At 41.0% G+C, this 19564-nt stretch overlaps 1 protein-coding gene across 5 annotated transcripts in view; it reads right to left on the bottom strand.

The window, feature by feature from the left end:
• Nucleotides 1-19287, bottom strand: part of SLC30A5 (solute carrier family 30 member 5) — a 36704-nt gene extending 17417 nt beyond the window's left edge. For 2 of the 5 annotated variants that reach the window (XM_030798373.1, XM_030798375.1), the window contains exons 1-6: nt 18886-19287; nt 13427-13549; nt 11233-11299; nt 9663-9748; nt 5365-5452; nt 551-638 (exon numbers count right to left, since the gene is read on the bottom strand). In XM_030798373.1, coding sequence (XP_030654233.1) covers nt 551-638; nt 5365-5452; nt 9663-9748; nt 11233-11299; nt 13427-13549; nt 18886-18968 — 535 coding nt within the window. In that variant the 5' untranslated portion in view covers nt 18969-19287. Of the gene's footprint in view, nt 1-550; nt 639-5364; nt 5453-9638; nt 10408-11232; nt 11300-13426; nt 13550-18885 lie in introns of those variants that run through there. The other 3 variants (XM_030798374.1, XM_004091229.3, XM_004091230.3) reach the window with 3 other exon arrangements.
• Between the last annotated feature and the right edge of the window lie 277 nt (nt 19288-19564).

Below are 19564 nucleotides of genomic sequence, written 5' to 3'. Positions count from 1 at the left end.
GAGTGGGTAAGGATGTGTGAATAGAAAATAGAAAAAAAGGCATGTTTGTAGAGTAAAATGAGTAGATATATTTGACTAGAAAGTTGGGTTTCCATAAGAGAAGAGTTGGGGCTGAGCTAGAGATAATAATTTAGAGCAAGACAATGAATATTAGGTAAGGGAATTTGAACTTTTTCTTTCAGGCAAGAAGATACCAAAGGTTTTTCATTTATGAGCCTTTTAATTGTTAAATTATAAGGGAGCAAACATGTTGAGTGGCAAATCACCTTTTTTTGTTTTCCAGCACCAGGACATTCCAAAATATTCTTTCAATGTCCCTACATTTCTGAAAATTTAGGGTACTGTAGGTGATATAAAGATGCTATAAAATATTTAACTTATAATGAGTTTGTTCATTATTTGAATACTGATTTAGAATATCTACATTAATCTATGAAAGTTTCATTCATCATTGATCAGTTTAATTCACTCATCCTTTCTTTTTCCATTGTTCTAGGCTTCTAGTTTTCCACAAGACTTGAAACAACTCTGATCTACTCCAAAAGGATACGGTGTTCAGCCATTTTAGCCATGAGATCATCATTGTCAAAAAGCAATAAACAGATCACAGCAATAATGAAAAAAGCAGCTCCCCTTGTCTGAAAATAAAGAAAATAACATCAAGGATGACTTTTTCAAGGGTTGATTTTTAAGACTGTTAACTACATAAATACTAAAGAAAAACATTTTCTCAAGTAAGCATTTACAAAAATGCATTAAAAAACTGAAAAAACATCTGACATTAAAGCTCTTATATAAGCTTACAGTATTAGCAGTAAGGTATCAAAGAGATATAAACTAATGATAACACCGATTACCTCTTTGCTAACATGGCTAGGCATATTACTATGCACAAATTGTTACTGTTTACAGAATCAACCTTCCTAAATGCTACTTTACTTCTGGTTGAAAAGCCCAAGTAGCTAAAGAATAACTGGTAGGAACTTACTTTACTCTACAATATGCAAGGAATAGAGAATATTCTAGATACTACTCCTCTAGAGAAAAATAATCCAGAGGGCACGGTAAAACCAGCAAAGTCATTTCTAAGATCTAGTAAAGTATAAAGTACTTAAAAAGCTGATAAACTTAAAATTTATGTTCTCATTCCAGGGAAATTTTTTTTTTTTTTTCAGACAGATCTCGCTGTCGCCCAGGCTAGAGTACAGTGGCGTGAACACAGCTCACTGCAGCCTCCAATTCCTGGGCTCAAGTGATCCTCTTGCCTCAGCCTACCAAACAGCTGGGACCACAGGCCTGTGCCACCATGCCTGGTTAATTTTTTATTTGTAGAGACCAGGTCTAGCCATGTTGTCCAGGCTGAGGAAAAAGGTTTTCATAAAAGAAAATTATAGAAAGGACATATTAGCTTAGTTTATGTAAATATTTCAGAATGGTAGCTTCAAGAGCAATCTAAATAGCATTACTATACATTCCTTTTTTTTTTTTTTTTTTTTTTTTTGAGAAGAGTCTCACTCTGTTGCCCAGGCTGGAGTGCAATGGTGCGATCTCGGCTCACTGAAACTTCCATCTCCCGGGTTCAAGTGATTCTCCTGCCTCAGCCCCCTGAGTAGCTGGATTACAGGTGCACATCACCATGCTTGGCTAATTTTTGCATTTTTAGTACAGACGGGGTTTCACCATGTTGGTCAGGGTGGTCTCGATCTCTTGACCTCGTGATCCACCTGCCTCGGTCTCCCGAAGTCCTACGATTACAGGCATGAGCCACTGTGCCTGGCTAAATAGCATTACTATACATTCTATATTTACAGATTTACAGGTATAACGTTTTGTATGACACATATACTTGTAGAATACCTACTATATATAGATACATTAAGTGTATTATATATACCTATAATGGACGTATAATACAATACTTCTATTAAAGTTTACAATGCAAAGTGAGGATACTCTTCTATTCATTATATGATTACCACTATAATGGATAAATTCTCTGTTAGTGTGGTATTACAACAAAATTCAGTATGCTCCACATAAGAAAAACTACGTACTTTTAAATTTCTTAAGTTTTCACTGAGTTAGGATATGGCAACATCAACAACAATCAAATACAGAGAACGTAACTTAATCTTTTTGTTAACAAAGAAGGCAACTGAGAATTTTGTAATGCTTCAGTCTCATAATTAAGAGAAAGAGGCTGGGCGCACTGGCTCATGCCTGTAATCCCAGCACTTTGGGAGGCCGAGGTGGGTGGATCATGAGGTCAGGAGTTCAACACCAGCCTGACCAATATGGTGAAACCCCGTCTCTACTAAAAGTACAAAAATTAGCCAGGCGTGGTGGCAGGTGCCTGTAATTCCAGCTACTCAGGAGGCTGAGGCAGGGGAATTGCTTGAACCTGGGCAGCAGAGGTTGCAGTGAGCTGAGATCGTGCCACTGCACGCCAGCCTGGGTGACAGAGTGAAACTCTGTTTAAAAAAGAAAAAAAAAGACCAGGTGTGGTGGTTCACGCCTGTAATCTCAGCACTTTGGGAGGCCAAGGTGGGCAGACCACAAGGTCAGGAGTTCAACACCAGCCTGGCCAACATAGTGAAACCTTGTCTCTATTAAAAATACAAAAATTAGCCGAGTGTAGTGGCATGTGCCTGTAATCTCAGCTACTCGGGAGGCTGAGGCAGAAGAATTGCTTGAACCTGGGAGGTAGAGGTTGCACTGAGCCAAGATGGTGCCATTGCACTCCAGCCTGGGCAACCCAGTGAGAATGCATCTCAAAAAAAAAAAAAAGAAAAAACAATCATCAAGTCCTGGACTGATGCCCTGATTCATTTCTCACACTAATGAGAACACTCTCATTTCTAGTTACTTAAGGAGGAAAACTTTTTTTTTAATGTTTTCAAGTGATTTTTATTTCTTTTGTGAGTTGTCATTCTCAGTTTTTTGCTGATTTCCTGCCAAGGATCTTAAGCATTTTTTAAACTGAAATGGGTGATTTATACTTTGAAAGAAATGTAAAACTTATTTCTGGCAATTTTTGTTGTTAGTTTTTTGTATACACACTGATTTCTGTTATATGTTAAGTTTATAATCATTACGAAGCCAAATATAGTGAGTTTTCCCTTTGTGATTTTTTCCACTGCTTTTACGCTCAGAATTTTCTCCATCTACGTATTTTATTCTATGTTTTTACAAATGTTTATTTTGTAAACTCACAAAGCTCTTCAATCCACTTGAAATTTATTTTGGAGTACTCTGTGAGGGGGAAGGATTAAATAGTGGCCCATGCTTTAATACTAATGACCCAGTTTGAAATCTACAGGCGGAGTATTCTTTTACTCTGCTCTACTTGGCATGTTACTTTGTTCACTTCATTACTTCATTCATCTCCCTCCATTACTTTGCTTGAAAGTCCCTTTCAGAATAGGGACTATTATACCTTGTTTGTCTTTATGTAGCCTTTCCTTTATGTCTAGGAAAATGCACCATGCACAAGAAGTGTGGGAGATCGGTCACGGTGGTGGGAGAAATTATAGGAACAGAAGCAAACCTTCTTGGAAGGCCGGGGGGTTTTGCAAGTTTTGAAGGATATTTTGGCTGAAGGCAGCCAGATTCTCTTATCAGAAGCCTAAAAGCTTAAGGCGTAGATACAAGGGAATGTAGAGGAGTTTATCTAAATAGCTCGTTTACTCATGTTGTCCTAAAGCCGACCTTTGATCATGTGCACTCAAGACTGCTCTCTATGTAGGGGGTCAGCAATGTTATTTACCCACAAAGTGTGTTGATTCAAGGCCTTTGTCATTAAATCTACACTGAATAAATGCCCGCAGCACCAGCTTGTCAGGGCCGCAGCTGCTGACTCTTTACAGCACCCTCCTTAGGGTCTGTAAGCCGCCTGGTTCCCTAGCCCACTCCTTCACTAAATACCTGTGTCTGAGTGCATTTGTCGTTCAGCCAGGGTCTGCAAGTCGGACCCAGCAAGGAAGTGTTTAATTTGGTAAAATAGAAACACTATATAGTTCTAACAGTTTGGAACTGTAGATTGGTAACTCATTTAACAAAAGGATAATACTTGAATCACTTAGGATGAATAGGAGTGCTTAGGTGGCAAAATGTTGGATAAATGTTCATCATAATTTAAATTTAACAAGTTTTTAGTTATTTTTCAAAAATGATTTATGGGGTTAAGAATCAGTAGGGGGTTTGGGGGAAAGGTGCATGAGTACAACATGAAAGAGATCACTGTGGTGATGCATCAGTTGTATATCTTGTAACGATGGTTACACAAATCTACACATATGACAAAATTTCATAGACCTACATGCATACATACATACATACATACACACACACACACGATTGTATGTAAAATTGGTAAAATCTGAGTAAGGTCTACGGATTGCACCAATGTCAATTTCCTGTTTTTTTTTTTTTTTTTTTTTTTTAAATTTTTGATTTTAATTTTTGTGGGCACATAGTAGGTATACGTATTTACGGGGTACACGAGATGTTTTGATACAGGCATGTAATGTGTATAATCACATCATGTAAAACGGGGTATCCATCCCCTCAAGCATTTAGCCTTTGTGTTACAAATAATTCAATTATACTCTTTTAGTTATTTTAAATGTACGACTAAATTATTATTGATCATAGTCACCCTATTGTGATATGAAATACTAGGTCTAATTGACTGGTTTTGATAGTGTACTTTAGTTGGTTAAGAAGTTACCTTTGGGGAAACTAAATGAAGGGTGAGGGTCCTCTATGTACTATTTTAGCAACTTCCTAGGAATCTATAATCATTTCAGAATCATTTTCCACTGTTTTCATGTTCAGAAATTTCTCCAACTATGGATTATATTTTCACAAATATCTATTTTTGTAAACTTACAGAATTCTTCAAAAACAAAAAAAATTGTAAAAATGTAAAACTAGCGGAAAAAGCCCCAGGATTTTTTTTTTTTTTTTTTTTTTTTTTGAGGCTGAGTCTCACTCTATCATCCAGGTTGGAGTACAGTGTTGTGATCTCAGCTCACTGTAACCTCTGCCTCCCAGGTTCAAGCAATTCTCATGCCTCAGCCTCCAGAGTAGCTGGGATTACAGGTGCCTGCCACCATGCCCAGCTAATTTTTACATTTTTAGTAGAGACGGGATTTCACCATGTTGGCTAGGCTGGTCTCAAGCTCCTGACCTCATGTAATCCGCCCGCCTCAGCCTCCCACAGTGTTGGGATTACAGGCGTGAGCCATTGCGCTCAGCCTCCCTGCATTCTTTTACATGGTGAAAGATAAGATTTTATTCCTTTGGATAATATATGACATACATACTTTCCATTTCCAAGTAACTGATAATGGAAAATTCTACCTTTGCTGGTCCTCCTCCAGAACTGGTGAACAAAACACTGAGTAGTGAAATGACAACAATATCACTGTGTTCAAATAGCAGCAAAGTCCTACAAAAATAAAACATTATCATTCATGAAATGTAATTTATCTTTATCAAGATGCATGAATTCAACTAGAGTTAGAGAAAGAAAAACATTTTCCCTTGATTTCACAAAACATAAGAAAAATAAATAGGTACAACTGCTTTAGAAAATAGTTTGGCATTATCTACCTTAGAAAGATTGAAGCTACAAATACCCAATCATACCACTCATAGAATTACGTCATACAGATTTCTTATTCTTGTATAGGTATGTATCAGGTAACACTTCCAAGGTTGCTCATACCAGCACTGTTTGCAGTAAGCTAAAAAATACAGGCAACGTGGCTGGGTACGGTGGCTCACACCTATAATCCCAGCACTTTGGGAGGCCGAGGCAGGCGGATCATGAGGTCAAGAGATCGAGACCACTCTGGCCAACATGGTGAAACCCCGTCTCTACCAAAAATACAAAAATTGGCTGGGCATGGTGGCACGCGCCTGTAATCCCAGCTACTCGGGAGGCTGAGGCAGGAGAATCACTTGAACTCGGGAGGCAGGGGTTGCAGTAAGCCAAGATGGGGCTGCTGCACACCAGCCTGGTGACAGAGCAAGACTCCATCTCCAAAAAAAAAAAAAAAAAAAAAAAAAAAAAGGTACAGGCAACATATACCCATGTGCTGCATAACATTATTTTGGTCAATGACAGACCACATATATACGATGGTGGTCCCATAAGATTATAATGGAGCTGAAAAATTCCAGTCACCTAGCATTAATGCATTACTCGTGTTTCTGGTGATGCTGGTATAAACAAGCCCACTGTACTGCCAGTCATATAATACAGTACCTACAATTATATACAGAACATAAGACTTGATAATGATAATAAATGACTATGCTATTGGTTTATGTATTTACTATAGTATACCTTTAATTATTTTATTTTTTTTTTTTTTTTTTTGAGACGGAGTCTTGCTCTGTCCCCCAGGCTGGAGTGTAGTGGCGCGATCTCGGCTCACTGCAAGCTCCGCCTCCCGGGGTTCACGCCATTCTCCTGCCTCAGCCTACCGAGTAGCTGGGACTACAGGCGCCCGCCAACACGCCCGGCTAATTTTTTGTATTTTTAGTAGAGACGGGGTTTCACCCTGTTAGCCAGGATGGTCTCGATCTCCTGACCTCGTGATCCGCCCGCCTCGGCCTCCCAAAGTGCTGGGATTACAGGCTTGAGCCACCGCGCCCGGCCTACCTTTAATTATTTTAGAATGTACCTTTGCTTGTTAAAAATAAGGTAACTATATCCTTTGACTTCAAATAGTGGTGTCAAAAACAAAAAAAAAAGTTAATTGTAAAATAGCTTCAGGCAGGTCCTTCAGGAGGTATCCCAGAAGAAGGCATTGTTATCATAGGAGATGACAATTCCTTGCATGTTACTACCCCTGAAAACTTTCTAGTGGGACAAGATGTGGAGGTGGAAGACAGTAATACTGATAATCCTGACCCTGTGTAGGTATAGGCTAATGCGTGTGTGTCTTAGTTTTTAACAAAAAAATGCCAGAAGCAGTGGCTCATGCCTGTAATCCCAGCACTTTGGGAGGTTGAGAAGGGTGGATCCTTGAGCCTAGGAGTTTGAGACCAGCCTGGGCAACATGGCAAAACCTGCTCTCTATCAAAAAAGATACAAAAGTTATCCAGGTGTGGTGGTAGGCACCTGTAGTCCCAGCTACTGGTGAGGCTGAGGTGGGAGGATCCCTTGAGCCAAGGAGATGGAGGTTGCAGTGAGCCAAGATTGTGCCATATACTCTAGCCTGAACGACAGAGCAAGATCCTGTCTCCAAAAAAAAAAAAGTTGAAAAAAAATTAAAAACAGAAAAAAGCTTATAGAATAAGGATATAAAGAAAGAAAATATTTTTGTACAGTTGTACAATGCGTTTATGTTTTAAGCTGTTTTTACAAAAGAGTAAAGTATGCTAAGGTTAAGCTTCTACCTCCTGAGGTCAAGTGATCTCTTCCACCTCAGCTTTCTAGGTAGCTGGGATTACAGGCACGCAGCACTATGCCTGGCTAATTTTTTGTAGAGATGGGATTTTGCCATGTTGTCCAGGCTGGTCTCGAACTTCTGGGCTCAAGCAATCTGCCCACCTCGGCCTCCCAAAGTGCTGGGATTAAAATTTTTGCAATTGAGAAACTGCATGATGGTTTTAGTAGAAGAATGAGAGGGCAGTGTTGGTAGTGATAAGGTCAGGAGCTAGATGACTAAATAGGGAACCAAGTAAAAATATAAGTACTTCCCCTTTCCCTCCTTATTGTAACACAAAAGGACAGTGATATAGTAACACAGGAACCAAAACATAATTTCATGAATAACAAATTTAAAATACTGCAGATGATAAGCAATAGCAGCACTCAATCATATTCAATCATATTCAAGCATAAGGTGAAAAACCTCTTCCCAAGCTAGGAAATTCAGCTAGCTTTCTCACCCCTCCACGCTGCAGCTGCTACTGTGGCTAGAGATATGACATTTCCAATTATACTTACTCTGCATCTGACAAAGTACATGACAAACAAGTCAAAGGGATCCCAATCCAGAAGCTATTCTATTGGCCATGAGAGGGGAAAGGACTTTTCACAAAGCATTTCCACATTTCTCACCCTTCACTTTCCACTCTGTCTACCCCACTATTCTGAGTGAGATCCTTTAGAACAGTGGTCCCCGGTGAAACCCCGTCTCTACTAAAAATACAAAAAATTAGCCGGGCATGGTGGCGGGCACCTGTAGTCCCAGCTACTCGGAGAGGCTGAGGCAGGAGAATGGCGTGAACCCGGGAGGTGGAGCTTGCAGTGAGCCGAGATCGCGCCACTGCACTCCAGCCTGGGTGACAGAGCGAGACTCCGTCTCAAAACAAAAAAAAAAAACAAAACAAAAAAAAAAAAAAAAAAAAAAGAACAGTGGTCCCCAACCTCTTTGGCACCAGGGTCTGGTTTCCTGGAAGACAATTTTTCCAGACAGCAGTGGTGGGGGGCTGTTTCAGGACGAAACTGTTCCACCTCAGATCATCAGACATTAGATTCTCATAAGGAGCATGCAACCTAGATCCCTCCCATGCACACACAGTTCACAATAGGGTTCGTGCTCCTATGAGAATCTAATGCCATTGCTGATCTGACAGGAGGTAGAGCTCACGCAGTAAAGCTTGCTCCTGCTCTGTGGCCTGGTTCCTAATGGGTTACGAACCCATACTGGTCTGTAGCCAGGGGGTGGGGGATCTCTGCTTTAGAACATTCTTTTTTTTTTTTGAGACGGAGTCTTGTTCTGTTGCCCAGGCTGCAGTGCAGTGGCGTGATCTCGGCTCACTGCAACCTTCGCCTCCTGAGTTCAAGTGACTTCTGGCTAATTTTTGTATATTTTTTAATAAAGGCGGGGTTTTGCTATGTTGGCTAGGGTGGTCTCCAACTCCTAACTTCAAATGATCCACCCCTTGGCCTCCCAAAGTGCTAGCATTACAGGCGTGAGCCACAGTGCTGGCCAAGAACATTCTTCATTTCACTCCTTACCTCTCATTCTCAAGGCAAGGCATTTTTTCTTACACTTATTCACTAAGTAAAATCCTTTACAGATGGGGAAATGTTAAAAGCATACTCATACACAGCTGCATGATACAATTCCTATCAATGGTCCCTAAGCATTTCCTCCTTAAACCAGTCCACTTGCAGAAAAAGACTAAGCTATATAGATCTAGGGAAATATGAAATGGGAGTAGTTTACTTTATCCACCATGCATTTAATCTGATAACTGATATACTACTTCTGAGACATTTACTTATGAGAGTATTTGCAAAATTGTGTAAAAAATGAGTGCTTTTAGAGATTTTGTTCTCCTTATTGGCTAATTTTATTTACCACTTCAGACCTTTTATTATAGCTTCTAAGTTGTTAACAGGGATCACAAATAAATGATTAAAAAGCCATTTATGCTAAAAATTTTCTGAAACTTGGAATTCTAACTAGTAAAATATCTATGACAAATCATGAATAAATATATTAATGGTATTCACCAAAGAACTAGTCCAGAAACTAAACAGGTTTGTTCTATATGTTGAATTCTCTCTGATGCTATAAAAGTGCTAGACACATTTATACAGATAAATATTTGACATAAAACACAGTGGAACAAAAATAATATTCAAAATGAAGAAATACAAACACACATTCAAAATATGCATTTTAATTTACCTTAGTGGTCCACAAAGAGTGAGGCCAAAAAACCACAAGAGTGAAATAATACACCCAGCAACTGCATGTTTAAATATTTTGATCCACTATAAATGGAAACAAAAAAATTAAAAATTTCAGTTACATATATTTTGCTATATATCCAAATTTTAAATAAAATACAGAAAGATAATAATAAATATTTTAAAGGTGAAATAATTACGTATTTTGAAATTAAATAGAAAACATAAGATCCCTTGACTAAGTCTAGATTTCCAAGACAGTATTCTGGGCTGGGTGCTGTGGCTCATGCCTGTAATCCTAGCACTTTGTGAGGCTGACGAGGGCAGATCACCTGAGGTCAGGAGTTCAAGACCAGGTTGGCCAATATGGTGAATGAAGCCCCATCTCTACTAAAAATACAAAAATGAGCTGGGTGTGGTGGCGGGTGCCTGTAATCCCAGCTACTCAGGAGGCTGAGGCAGGAGAATCGCTTGAACCTGGGAGGCAGAAGTTGCACTGAGCTGAGATCGTGTCACCAGCACTGCAGCCTGGGCGATGGTGCAAGACTCTTTCTCAAAAACAGAAAAACAAAAAAGGACAGTATTCTGTTTTCCATTATCTATATTCCTGTCTGCTGGTAGATTTTGAAATCTTTTTCTTCAGAGTACAATTTTATGATTTCTCAGTTTCTCACTAGTTTCCTAGGATCATTTAACTTTTTGTTAAATTCTTTTCTACCAGGAATTTTTAGTGATCCAATTATCTGAAAGGAGAGAAAAAAGTTAAAATGGGGTTTAGACTATTAATCCTATTTTAAAAAATGTTCTTGGTCTCTGAAACAGAAGTCCTTAAATTCGTCTAATAAAAAAATTATGACACAGGTTTGTAAGTCATGGCATAAAGCAAACATGTACTATGGTATAACTGCTGCCCAAAGAAGTGATGATGTGAGATGATTATGCAAAATGTAGGACATTTCTAGTTTGACTCACAGCTGCCTAAAGAGAACAGTGACAATGATCATGAGGGTGTCACATTGTCACAATGATGATGAGGCATCATTCTAAGAACTTCCTAAGTATTAATTCATTTCTTCCTCACAGTTCTGTTAGGAAGTTACTATTATCTCCATTTTACAGTGAGCAAATTAAGGTAGAGAGAAATCAAGTAACTTGCCCAAAGGGTCAGTAAGGAGGACAGACAGAACATGACTTTGTCTGACTTCAGAAATCTCACGCTTAACCCCTATGCTTTGTCAGCTTTCCAGTGACATTTGTACTAGGCTCTTGGGCATGTTTTCATGTCCAATTTGTAAATCTTTCAGAATAAGAAGTGTGTACTGAAGAAAACAATTACATGAATGCTTTATAATTTTTTTTACCCTCTTGTTTTTTTAAAAACATTCCATGATCTTAGTACTTTATGATTTAAAGTCTCCATTCTGAAAAGACAAGAGCAAGTTAACTCTAAAATTGTTCTGTGGCATACTTAAATCATTCATTACGTACCCATTATAAAAAATAAGCATTGCCTCCTGGCCCACTAAATGAGAAGCTGCTAGAAATAAAAGATTCTGCAAAAATCTTACCTGGTGTTTGGTAATAGTTTTCCCAGAAGAAAATGGCTTTTGAAACAAAACCATAAAAAATGCAGTCCTGTAAATATTGAAACATTAATGTATTAATATTAATCCATATTAAACACAAGATATAGTTTTAAGTAAAGACACTTATTTTAAACAAATATGCCAGAACTTGAAGTGCTATCCTCTGAATAAATCATACTGGAGAATTATACTTATTTTAGTAAAACTCCTATTGCAATATTTTGATAACTTTTTTTTTTTTTTTTTGAGATGGAGTCTCGCTGTCACCAGGCTGGAGTGCAGTGGTGCGATCCTGGCTCACTGCAACCTCTGCCTCCTGGGTTCAAGCGATTCTCCTGCCTCAGCCTCCTGAGTAGCAGGGATTACAGGAGCGTGCCACCACGCCCAGTTAATTTTTCGTATTTTTAGTAGAGATAGGGTTTCAACATGTTGGCCAGGCTGGTCTCGAACTCCTGATGTCAGGTGATCCACCTGCCTCAGCCTCCCAAACTGCTGGGAAAACAGGCATGAGCTACCACATCTGGCCAATAACTCTTATTTTCTAACTGTCTTCAGAACCAGCTAACAAGCCACAAAAATAAAGGAGTCACAATTTTTTTATATCTTAAAATATCAAAGAAAAGAATTCCTATTTTCTGTAAAATTCAGTAATAAATCTTGAAATAGTATAATGAAAATGAAGAAATTACTAATTATATATCCCTACCTTTCACATTGCCAAAATAGTCATATAAAAATGCACACAACTTGGCCAGGCACGGTGGCTCAAGCTTGTAATCCCAGCACTTTGGGTGGCTGAGGTGGGCAGATCACCTGAGGTCAGGAGTTGGAGACCAGCCTGGCCAACATGGCAAAACCCCATGTCTACTAAAAAAAATACAAAAATTAGCTGGTCATGGTGGGACACCCCTGTAATCCTAGCTACTCGGGAGGCTGAGACAGAATTGCTTGAACCCAGAAGACAGAGGTTGCAGTGAGTTGAGATTGCGCCACTGCACTCCAGCCTAGGCAACCTAGCCAGACTGCCTCAAAAAAAAAAAAAAAAAAAAAAAAAAAGCATGTAACTGGTGCTTAATATTTCTTAGTCAATAATCTCTCTCCCAACTTACCAAAATTATACTCCCAAGAGTGTTTTTTTTTTTTTTTTAATGATGTCTTGCTCTGTTGCCCAGGTGGAGTGCAGTGGCATGATCTCAGCTCATTGCAACCTCCGCCTCCCAGGTTCAAGCCATCCTCTTGCCTCAGCCACCCTTGTAGCTGGGATTACAGGCACGTGCCACCATGCTTGGCTAATTTTTGTATTTTTAGTAGAGACGGGGTTTCAACATGTTGGCCAGGCTGGTCTCCCACTCCTGACCTCAGGCGATCCACCCGCCTCAGCCTCTCAAAGTGCTGGGATTACAGGCGTGAGCCACCGTGCCCAGCTGACTCCCAACAATCTTTAATAGGTTTTTATTAACATAGAGGGTGGTCACTATCAATCTCAAGGTCCAGGAAATCTTTATTTAGAATTTCTTATATGTAGGCCAGGCGTGGTGGCTCATGCCTGTAATCCCAGCACTTTGGGAGGCTGAGGTGGGCAGATCACAAGGTCAAGAGATTGCGACCATCCTGGCCAACATGGTGAAACCCTGTCTCTATTAAACATACAAAAATTAGCTGGGCATGGTGGTGAGCGCCTGTAGTCCCAGCTACTCGGGAGGCTGATGCAGGAGAATCGCTTGAACCCAGGAGGCAGCGATCTTGCAGTGAGCTAAGATCACGCCACTGCACTCCAGCCTGGCGACAGAGTGAGACAGTGTCTCAAAAAAGAAAAAACAAAAAAAAAGCATTTCTTAAAAGTAGAATAATTTAATGTTCATACTGTATGAGGACTCTGTGCCAAGAAAGGATTATGCAGTGAATAATAAATAAATAATAAAAAATAGCCCAAAAAATAAATTTGCAAAAATCTCATCAAAGTCTGCGTTTATGCAAGTGATTAGAGCACAACAATCCCTTTTCTTTTCAGTCTCTTTGTACCTCTAAAGTATACTCCTAGTTAAAAAAATTTATCAAATACTTGTCAGGAGGAACAAACAAAATATTGTACGTAAAGTTTCTTAAAGATACTCTGTTAAAACAGGATTTTCAAAGAAATAAAAAATATCAAGAAAAAAAACCCCCACACACTCACCCAAGTTTTAATATAAAAATGAACTGAACAATGTGAACAGCTTTTAGGAGATCATATGATTCGAAAAGTCCCACAGCCTTCAAAAATTTAGTGAAACATAGTAACACAATATATTTTGTTAATCTGAAAAATAAAAGCAGAAACAATTTTTAGTATCACTGAAATTACAAGCAACTCATCAATCTGGTTTTTTAAACAAGAGGTCATTACAGAAACCATAGAAATATACATAAACACAAATTGAAACAAAACAAAGTCCCCAAACAACTCACCATCCACGTGATAACTACTGTTGACTTTTTTTTTTTTTTTTTTTTTTAAATTATAGAGATGGGGTCTCAATGTGTTGCCCAGGCTGGTCTTGAACTCCTTCGGTCAAGCGATCCTCCAGCCTTGGTCTCCCAAAGTGCTAGGATTACAGGTGTAAGCCACCGCGCCCTACTGTTAACATTTTGAGGCCAGGTGCAGTAGCTTGAGACCAGCCTCGGCAACATGGCAAAAGCCTATCTCTACAAAAAACACAAAGAATTAGTCAGGCATTATGGCGCGTGGCAGCAGTCTCAGCCACTCGGGAGGCTAAGGTGGGAGGATCACCTGAGCCTGGAAGTTTGAGGTTGCAGTGAGCTGTGTTCATGTCACTGCACTCCAGCCTGGGCGACAGAGTGAGACCCTGTCTCAAAATCCAAACAAACAGGCTGGGCGCTCATGCCTGTAATCCCAGCACTTTGGGAGGCTGAAGTGGGTGGATCACCTGAAGTCTGGAACTCAAGACTAGCCTGGCCAACATGGCGAAAACTCACCTCTACTAAAATAGAAAAATTAGCTGGGCATGGTGGCGGATGCCTGTAATTCCAGCCACCTGGGAGGCTGAGGCAAGAGAATTGCTTGAACCTGGGAGGCAGAGGTTGCGGTGAGTCGAAATTGCACTACTGCACTTCAGCCTAGGTAACAGAGTGAGACTCCGTCTCAAAACCAACCAACCAACCACGACATTTTGGTATACATACTTCTGGTTTCTTTTCAATGTGTATGAACGATTATGTATAGATATAGTCTACTTTAACAAAAAATGCCCAACGAAAAATGAAAATTTTGTTGATCGAGTTGCTGGACTATTTTGTTATCTGCTTTCTAACTTAATAACTCCTCCAAACAAATAAGGAGAACAAAATAAAAACTAAATTCTGTTATGAAGTTAAAAGACCACAATACAGGAAGAAACGGAAGAATGGTAAATGCCTTTGGTTTGCGCCTCCTCGGCCTTGTTAAGTGACTGCAGTGAGAGTTGTGGTTGAAAGGTCAATTGACTGGACCTAGTGTCCTAAAAAGGCTCAGGAATTGGAAACACCTCAGGAGGGGAATGAGAAGCTGAAAAGACGAGGATCTCTAGGAAGTCTTCCAAGTAATCAGATCCCCAGGTTCCTACCCAGCAGGCAGGCAACTATCTCTCCTCAACCACTATACGAGTCACGAGTCTTAGCCTCTGGCGAGGTCACTTAAATTTCCTGAAGTAGACAACTCTGCTGGCTTTAAGAGAATGTCCATGTTTTTAGGAAAAACAAGTATTTAAGGATAAAGAACCATGAAGTATGTAACTTACTCTCAAATAGTCCAGGGGAAAAAATACCTCTGTATGTGCATTCAGAGAGAGAATAATATATTACACAGGATGATACATTAACAATTACGGAGTCCAGGTAAAGCATATACTACTCTTGTGACTTTTACATAAACAGGAAATTATTTTTAAATGAGTAGTTTAAAAGTGTTATTTATTCAAGAGTGTATTGTCTCAGGTAGGGAAATGTGGTAAACAATGCTTTGCTATTTTATTTGTACTATTTACTTAGCAGAGTTACCCTTCTATTGTAGTTTATTGCAGAATCAATCAAATTCAACTCAAGACTGGTTGAATTTTGATGGATTCCAGGTTGCAAGAGTTTTACTTTATACAGACCAAAAATCAAATACTAGTTATAATCCGCAACAAAAACTAGTTGACAAGTCCTTTAATTGTGGGTATTTTTATGCCTAAATTCACAAATACGGATTATTTTAAACAATGGTTTATTTTGGTTTAAGTCCTCTTTGTGGGTAAGGGCAGAGGGTCACAGTTAACATTTGTTGAGCACCTGCTATGTTCCAAGTGCTTTGAATACATCATTTCACTTAATTCTTACAACAGTCCTACAAACTAAGAAGTGGTATCCTTGTTTCACAAAACTGAGTCGTAGAAAAGTAATTTGCCCAAGGTCACACAACTAATAAATGAGCTGGTAGTCCGAGTTGTTTAAAACCCCATGTATAGTGCCTTCTACATAGTAGATACTTGAGTATTTATTGAATGAATTGAACTTGAATTACATACTGATTTTTATTTTTTAGCCAGAGAACTGTTGAGCTCCTGCAGTAGGCAAAGCCCAAGAGGCAGGTTTGAACCTAAATCCAGATTTCAGTAATTCCAGGTTTAGAGAACCAGGGAATTTTCTTTGATTGAACCTCCGGGTTCAAGCAATTCTCCTGCCTCAGCCTCCTGAGTAGCTGGGATTACAGGTGCCTACCACCATGTCAGGCTAATTTTTGTATTTTTAGTAGACGGGTTTTTGCCATGTTGGTTGGCCAGGCTGGTCTCATACTTCTGACCTCAGGTGATCCACCCACCTTGGCCTCCCAAAGTGCTAGGATTACAGGCATGAGCCACCGCGCCTGGCGAGAACCAGGGAATTTTCTAAACCTTCACAGAAAAGTCCAGTGATAACCTTTGACAAGACTAGTTAATGGGAAATAATGGTTTATAAATTGGGGGTAGGGGGGGATGGACCAGGCATGGTGGCTCATGCCTGGGAAGCCTAGGCAGAATGATTACTTGAGTCCAGGAGTTCAAGACCAACCTGGGCAATATAGTGAAACCCCGTCTCTCCAAAAAGTTTTTAAAAATTAGCCTCCCTTTCTTCTCCTCTCCCGTCTCCACTTCCTGATAAATTGACGCCATTGTTTTTCCTTCGTAACATGAACTAGGAATGTCTGCTTATCAATATAGGTTACTTAGCCTGGTTTTTCATCTTTAGCCCAACAGTTCATTAATTGGAACTTTAAAAATCAAAGAATCCAGGCCAGGCAGGGTAGCTCACGCCTGTAATCCCAGCACTTTGGGAGGCTGAGGTGGGACCACTGCTTGAGCCCAGGAGTTCGAGATCAACCTGGGCAACATAGCAAGACCTCATCTCTACTAAAAATTAAAGAATGAACTGGGCAAGAGTTCATTCTTTATTCAACTCAACCAGTCCTGAGTTGAATTTGATTCTGCAATGAACTACAATTGAAGGGCAACTCTGCTAAGTAAATAGTACAAATAAAATAGCAAAGGATTGTTTACCACATTTCCCTACCTGAGACAATACACTCTTTACACTCTTGAATACATAACACTTTTAAACTACTCATCTAAAAATAATTTCCAGTTTACGAAAAAGTTACAAGAGTAGTATATCCTTTACCTGGACTCCGTAATTGTTAATGTATCATCCCATGTGACTTATTATTCTCTCTCTGAATGCACACACAGAGGTATTTTTTTTCCCCTGGACTATTTGAGAGTAAGTTACATACTTCATGCTTCTTTATCCTTAAATACTTGTTTTTCCCAAGAACATGGACATTCTCTTACAAAACCAGCAGAGCTGTCTACTTCAGGAAATTTAAGCGATATGCTTTTTTTTTTGAGACGGAGTCTCGCTGTGTCACCCAGGCTCGAGTGCAGTGGTGCGATCTTGGCTCACTGCAACCTCTGCCTCCTGGGTTCAAGCCATTCTCCTGCCTCAGCTTCCTGAGTGGCTGGGATTACAGGCGCATACCACGTCCAACTAATTTTTTTTTTGGTATTTTTAGTAGAGATGGGGTTTCACCATGTTGGCTAGGCTGGTCTTGAACCCCTGACCTCAGGTGATCCACCTGCCTCGGCCTCCCAAAGTGTTGGGATTACAGGCGTGAGCCACTGCGACCGGCCTGATATGATACTTTTATCTAATCTACTGTCCATAGTCCAATTTTGTCAACTGACCCAGTAACATCCTTCAAAGCACTTTTCCCCTACTACCAAATCAGACCAGAATTTTGCCTACTGCATTTAGTTGTCAAGTCTCAAGAATTAACATCTGATATGCTGTTATTTACAAAATGAGATGCTCAAAATAGATTAAAAAATTAAATTTATGCTACAAAAATGCAGTTGGTTTAAGTTCTGTCCTATGTGGTGTTCTTCCCTTTTCATAAAAAATGCTTATGTTGGGCAGGCGCGGTGGCTCATGCCTGTAATCCCAGCACTTTGGGAGGCCGAGGCAGGCGGATCACTTGAGGTCGGGAGCTCGAGACCAGCCACACCAACATGGAGAAACCTCGTCTCTACACACCAACATGGAGAAACCTCGTCTCTACTGAAAATACAAAACATTAGCCAGGCGTGGTGGCGTATGTCTGTAATCCCAGCTCCTCGGGAGGCTGAGGCAGGAGAATCTTTTGAACCTGGCAAGCGGAGATTGTCGTGAGCCGAGATCGCGCCATTGCACTCCAGCCTGGGCAACAAGAGCGAAACTCCGTCTCAAAAAAAAAAAAAAAAAAAAAAAAGTTACGTTATAATGCTATTACTACAGTTCTAAAGAATTTATCACATTTATCACTTTCTTTAAATATCAAAGAAAGTATTTATTCCAGAATGGGAAGAACTCGTTAAAAATGGAGGCAATGAACACCAGTTCCAGCCAAATTGCAGGGCTATATTTTGTGCATTTTCGACACTATCTCAGAACTTAGGAAGTACACACTAGAAAGTGGTCGCTGCACCTGTTGGTCCCTTACTTTTCGGGTTGGTGGGAGAATTGGAGAGAGGAAGTGGGAATTTTCACTTTTTACTCTATGAATTGCTGTGCTGTTTAGATTTTTTTTGACAACGAGGACCCATTTCTTATTTAAGAACAAAATAAAAAAAGAAAACGGGGCTGGACCATCGATGTGCTCAGTTAATCTGAGCATCCAAGTTCACGTATGTACTTTGGTTTCGTGGCCTGAAGAGAGATGATGGTGACACCTTCCCCTAATTTATGCGGGGAAACGTCAGAAAGGTTAAGTAGTCACCAGACTATTTGGGAGAAACAGCCAAGAGAAAGGCTTCTCACAGATCAGAAAACCTGTCCCGTGAACTGGCGGGCAGTTCTAAGACTGACTGTCTGCCTTGTAACCCAGAAATTCAAGCAGAAGCTTTCTGGCTTTAGCGCCTTCATTCTGCAGCGGGCACCCGAAGAGCCCGGGGAGCCCGGAGGCAGCCTGCGCGCAGGGAGGGAGGCACAGGGAGAGGGCGCGCCGACCCCGGGACGTCCCGGGCTGTCAGCGGGGACCGGAGGAAGCCGGGGAAGGTGTATCCTGAGCAGCCCGGCCGGTCGCTGCCTTCCGGATCGGTCCCTTACCGAGCGCTGGGTACGTCCACCGGCCCGAGGCCGCCGCCGCCGCCGGGGCCGGTAAGCACGTCCCCGCCGTATTTCTCCTCCATCCCGGGGCTCACGAGCCGCCGCCGCTGCCCCTGCCGCGGGGTCTCCTCATGTCTCGCCGCTGCCGCGGAACAGCGGGCGCAGGCGCGTCACTCCCCCATGGCAGAGGCCCCGTCGGGTTCCTGCAGGCCGAGCCGCCGCTGCCGCTGTCGCTGTCGCTGTCGCCGGCTCCCGCTCACTATCTCACGCGCGTCGGGACTAGGCCGCGAGCAGTTCCGGCGGCGCCAAGTTCCCAAGAGGCAGCGGCGCTAGGGACGTTGCCAAGCCACGTCATCAGGCCCAGCAACACTCACTCCCGGGGTAGTACCCGGCCTTGCGTCTGCGCAAGCAGAACACTCGCCTTTCCTCTCCCCTTAGGCTCCTCCCGCCACGTTGTGACGCATTGAAGCCCGCCTCCTATCAGCCCTCTCTGGTTGGCGCTCCCGGTGCACTTACCTGTCCCTGCAGTGCCACCTATGGGCCGTCAGAAGTACAGCGGATTCCTGCAGCGCAGAGGGAGAGGGTGTGGAAAATGTACAGCGTGTGTGATTAAACAAAGCTCACCAATCTTTTCCTCTGCGTTAAGGATTCTTTTTTTTTTTTTTTTTGAGATGGAGTT

The sequence above is a fragment of the Nomascus leucogenys genome, chromosome 18, assembly GCF_006542625.1.
Source record: "Nomascus leucogenys isolate Asia chromosome 18, Asia_NLE_v1, whole genome shotgun sequence".
Taxonomy (NCBI): Eukaryota; Metazoa; Chordata; class Mammalia; order Primates; family Hylobatidae; genus Nomascus; species Nomascus leucogenys.
This window is presented reverse-complemented; position numbering and strand designations above follow the sequence as displayed.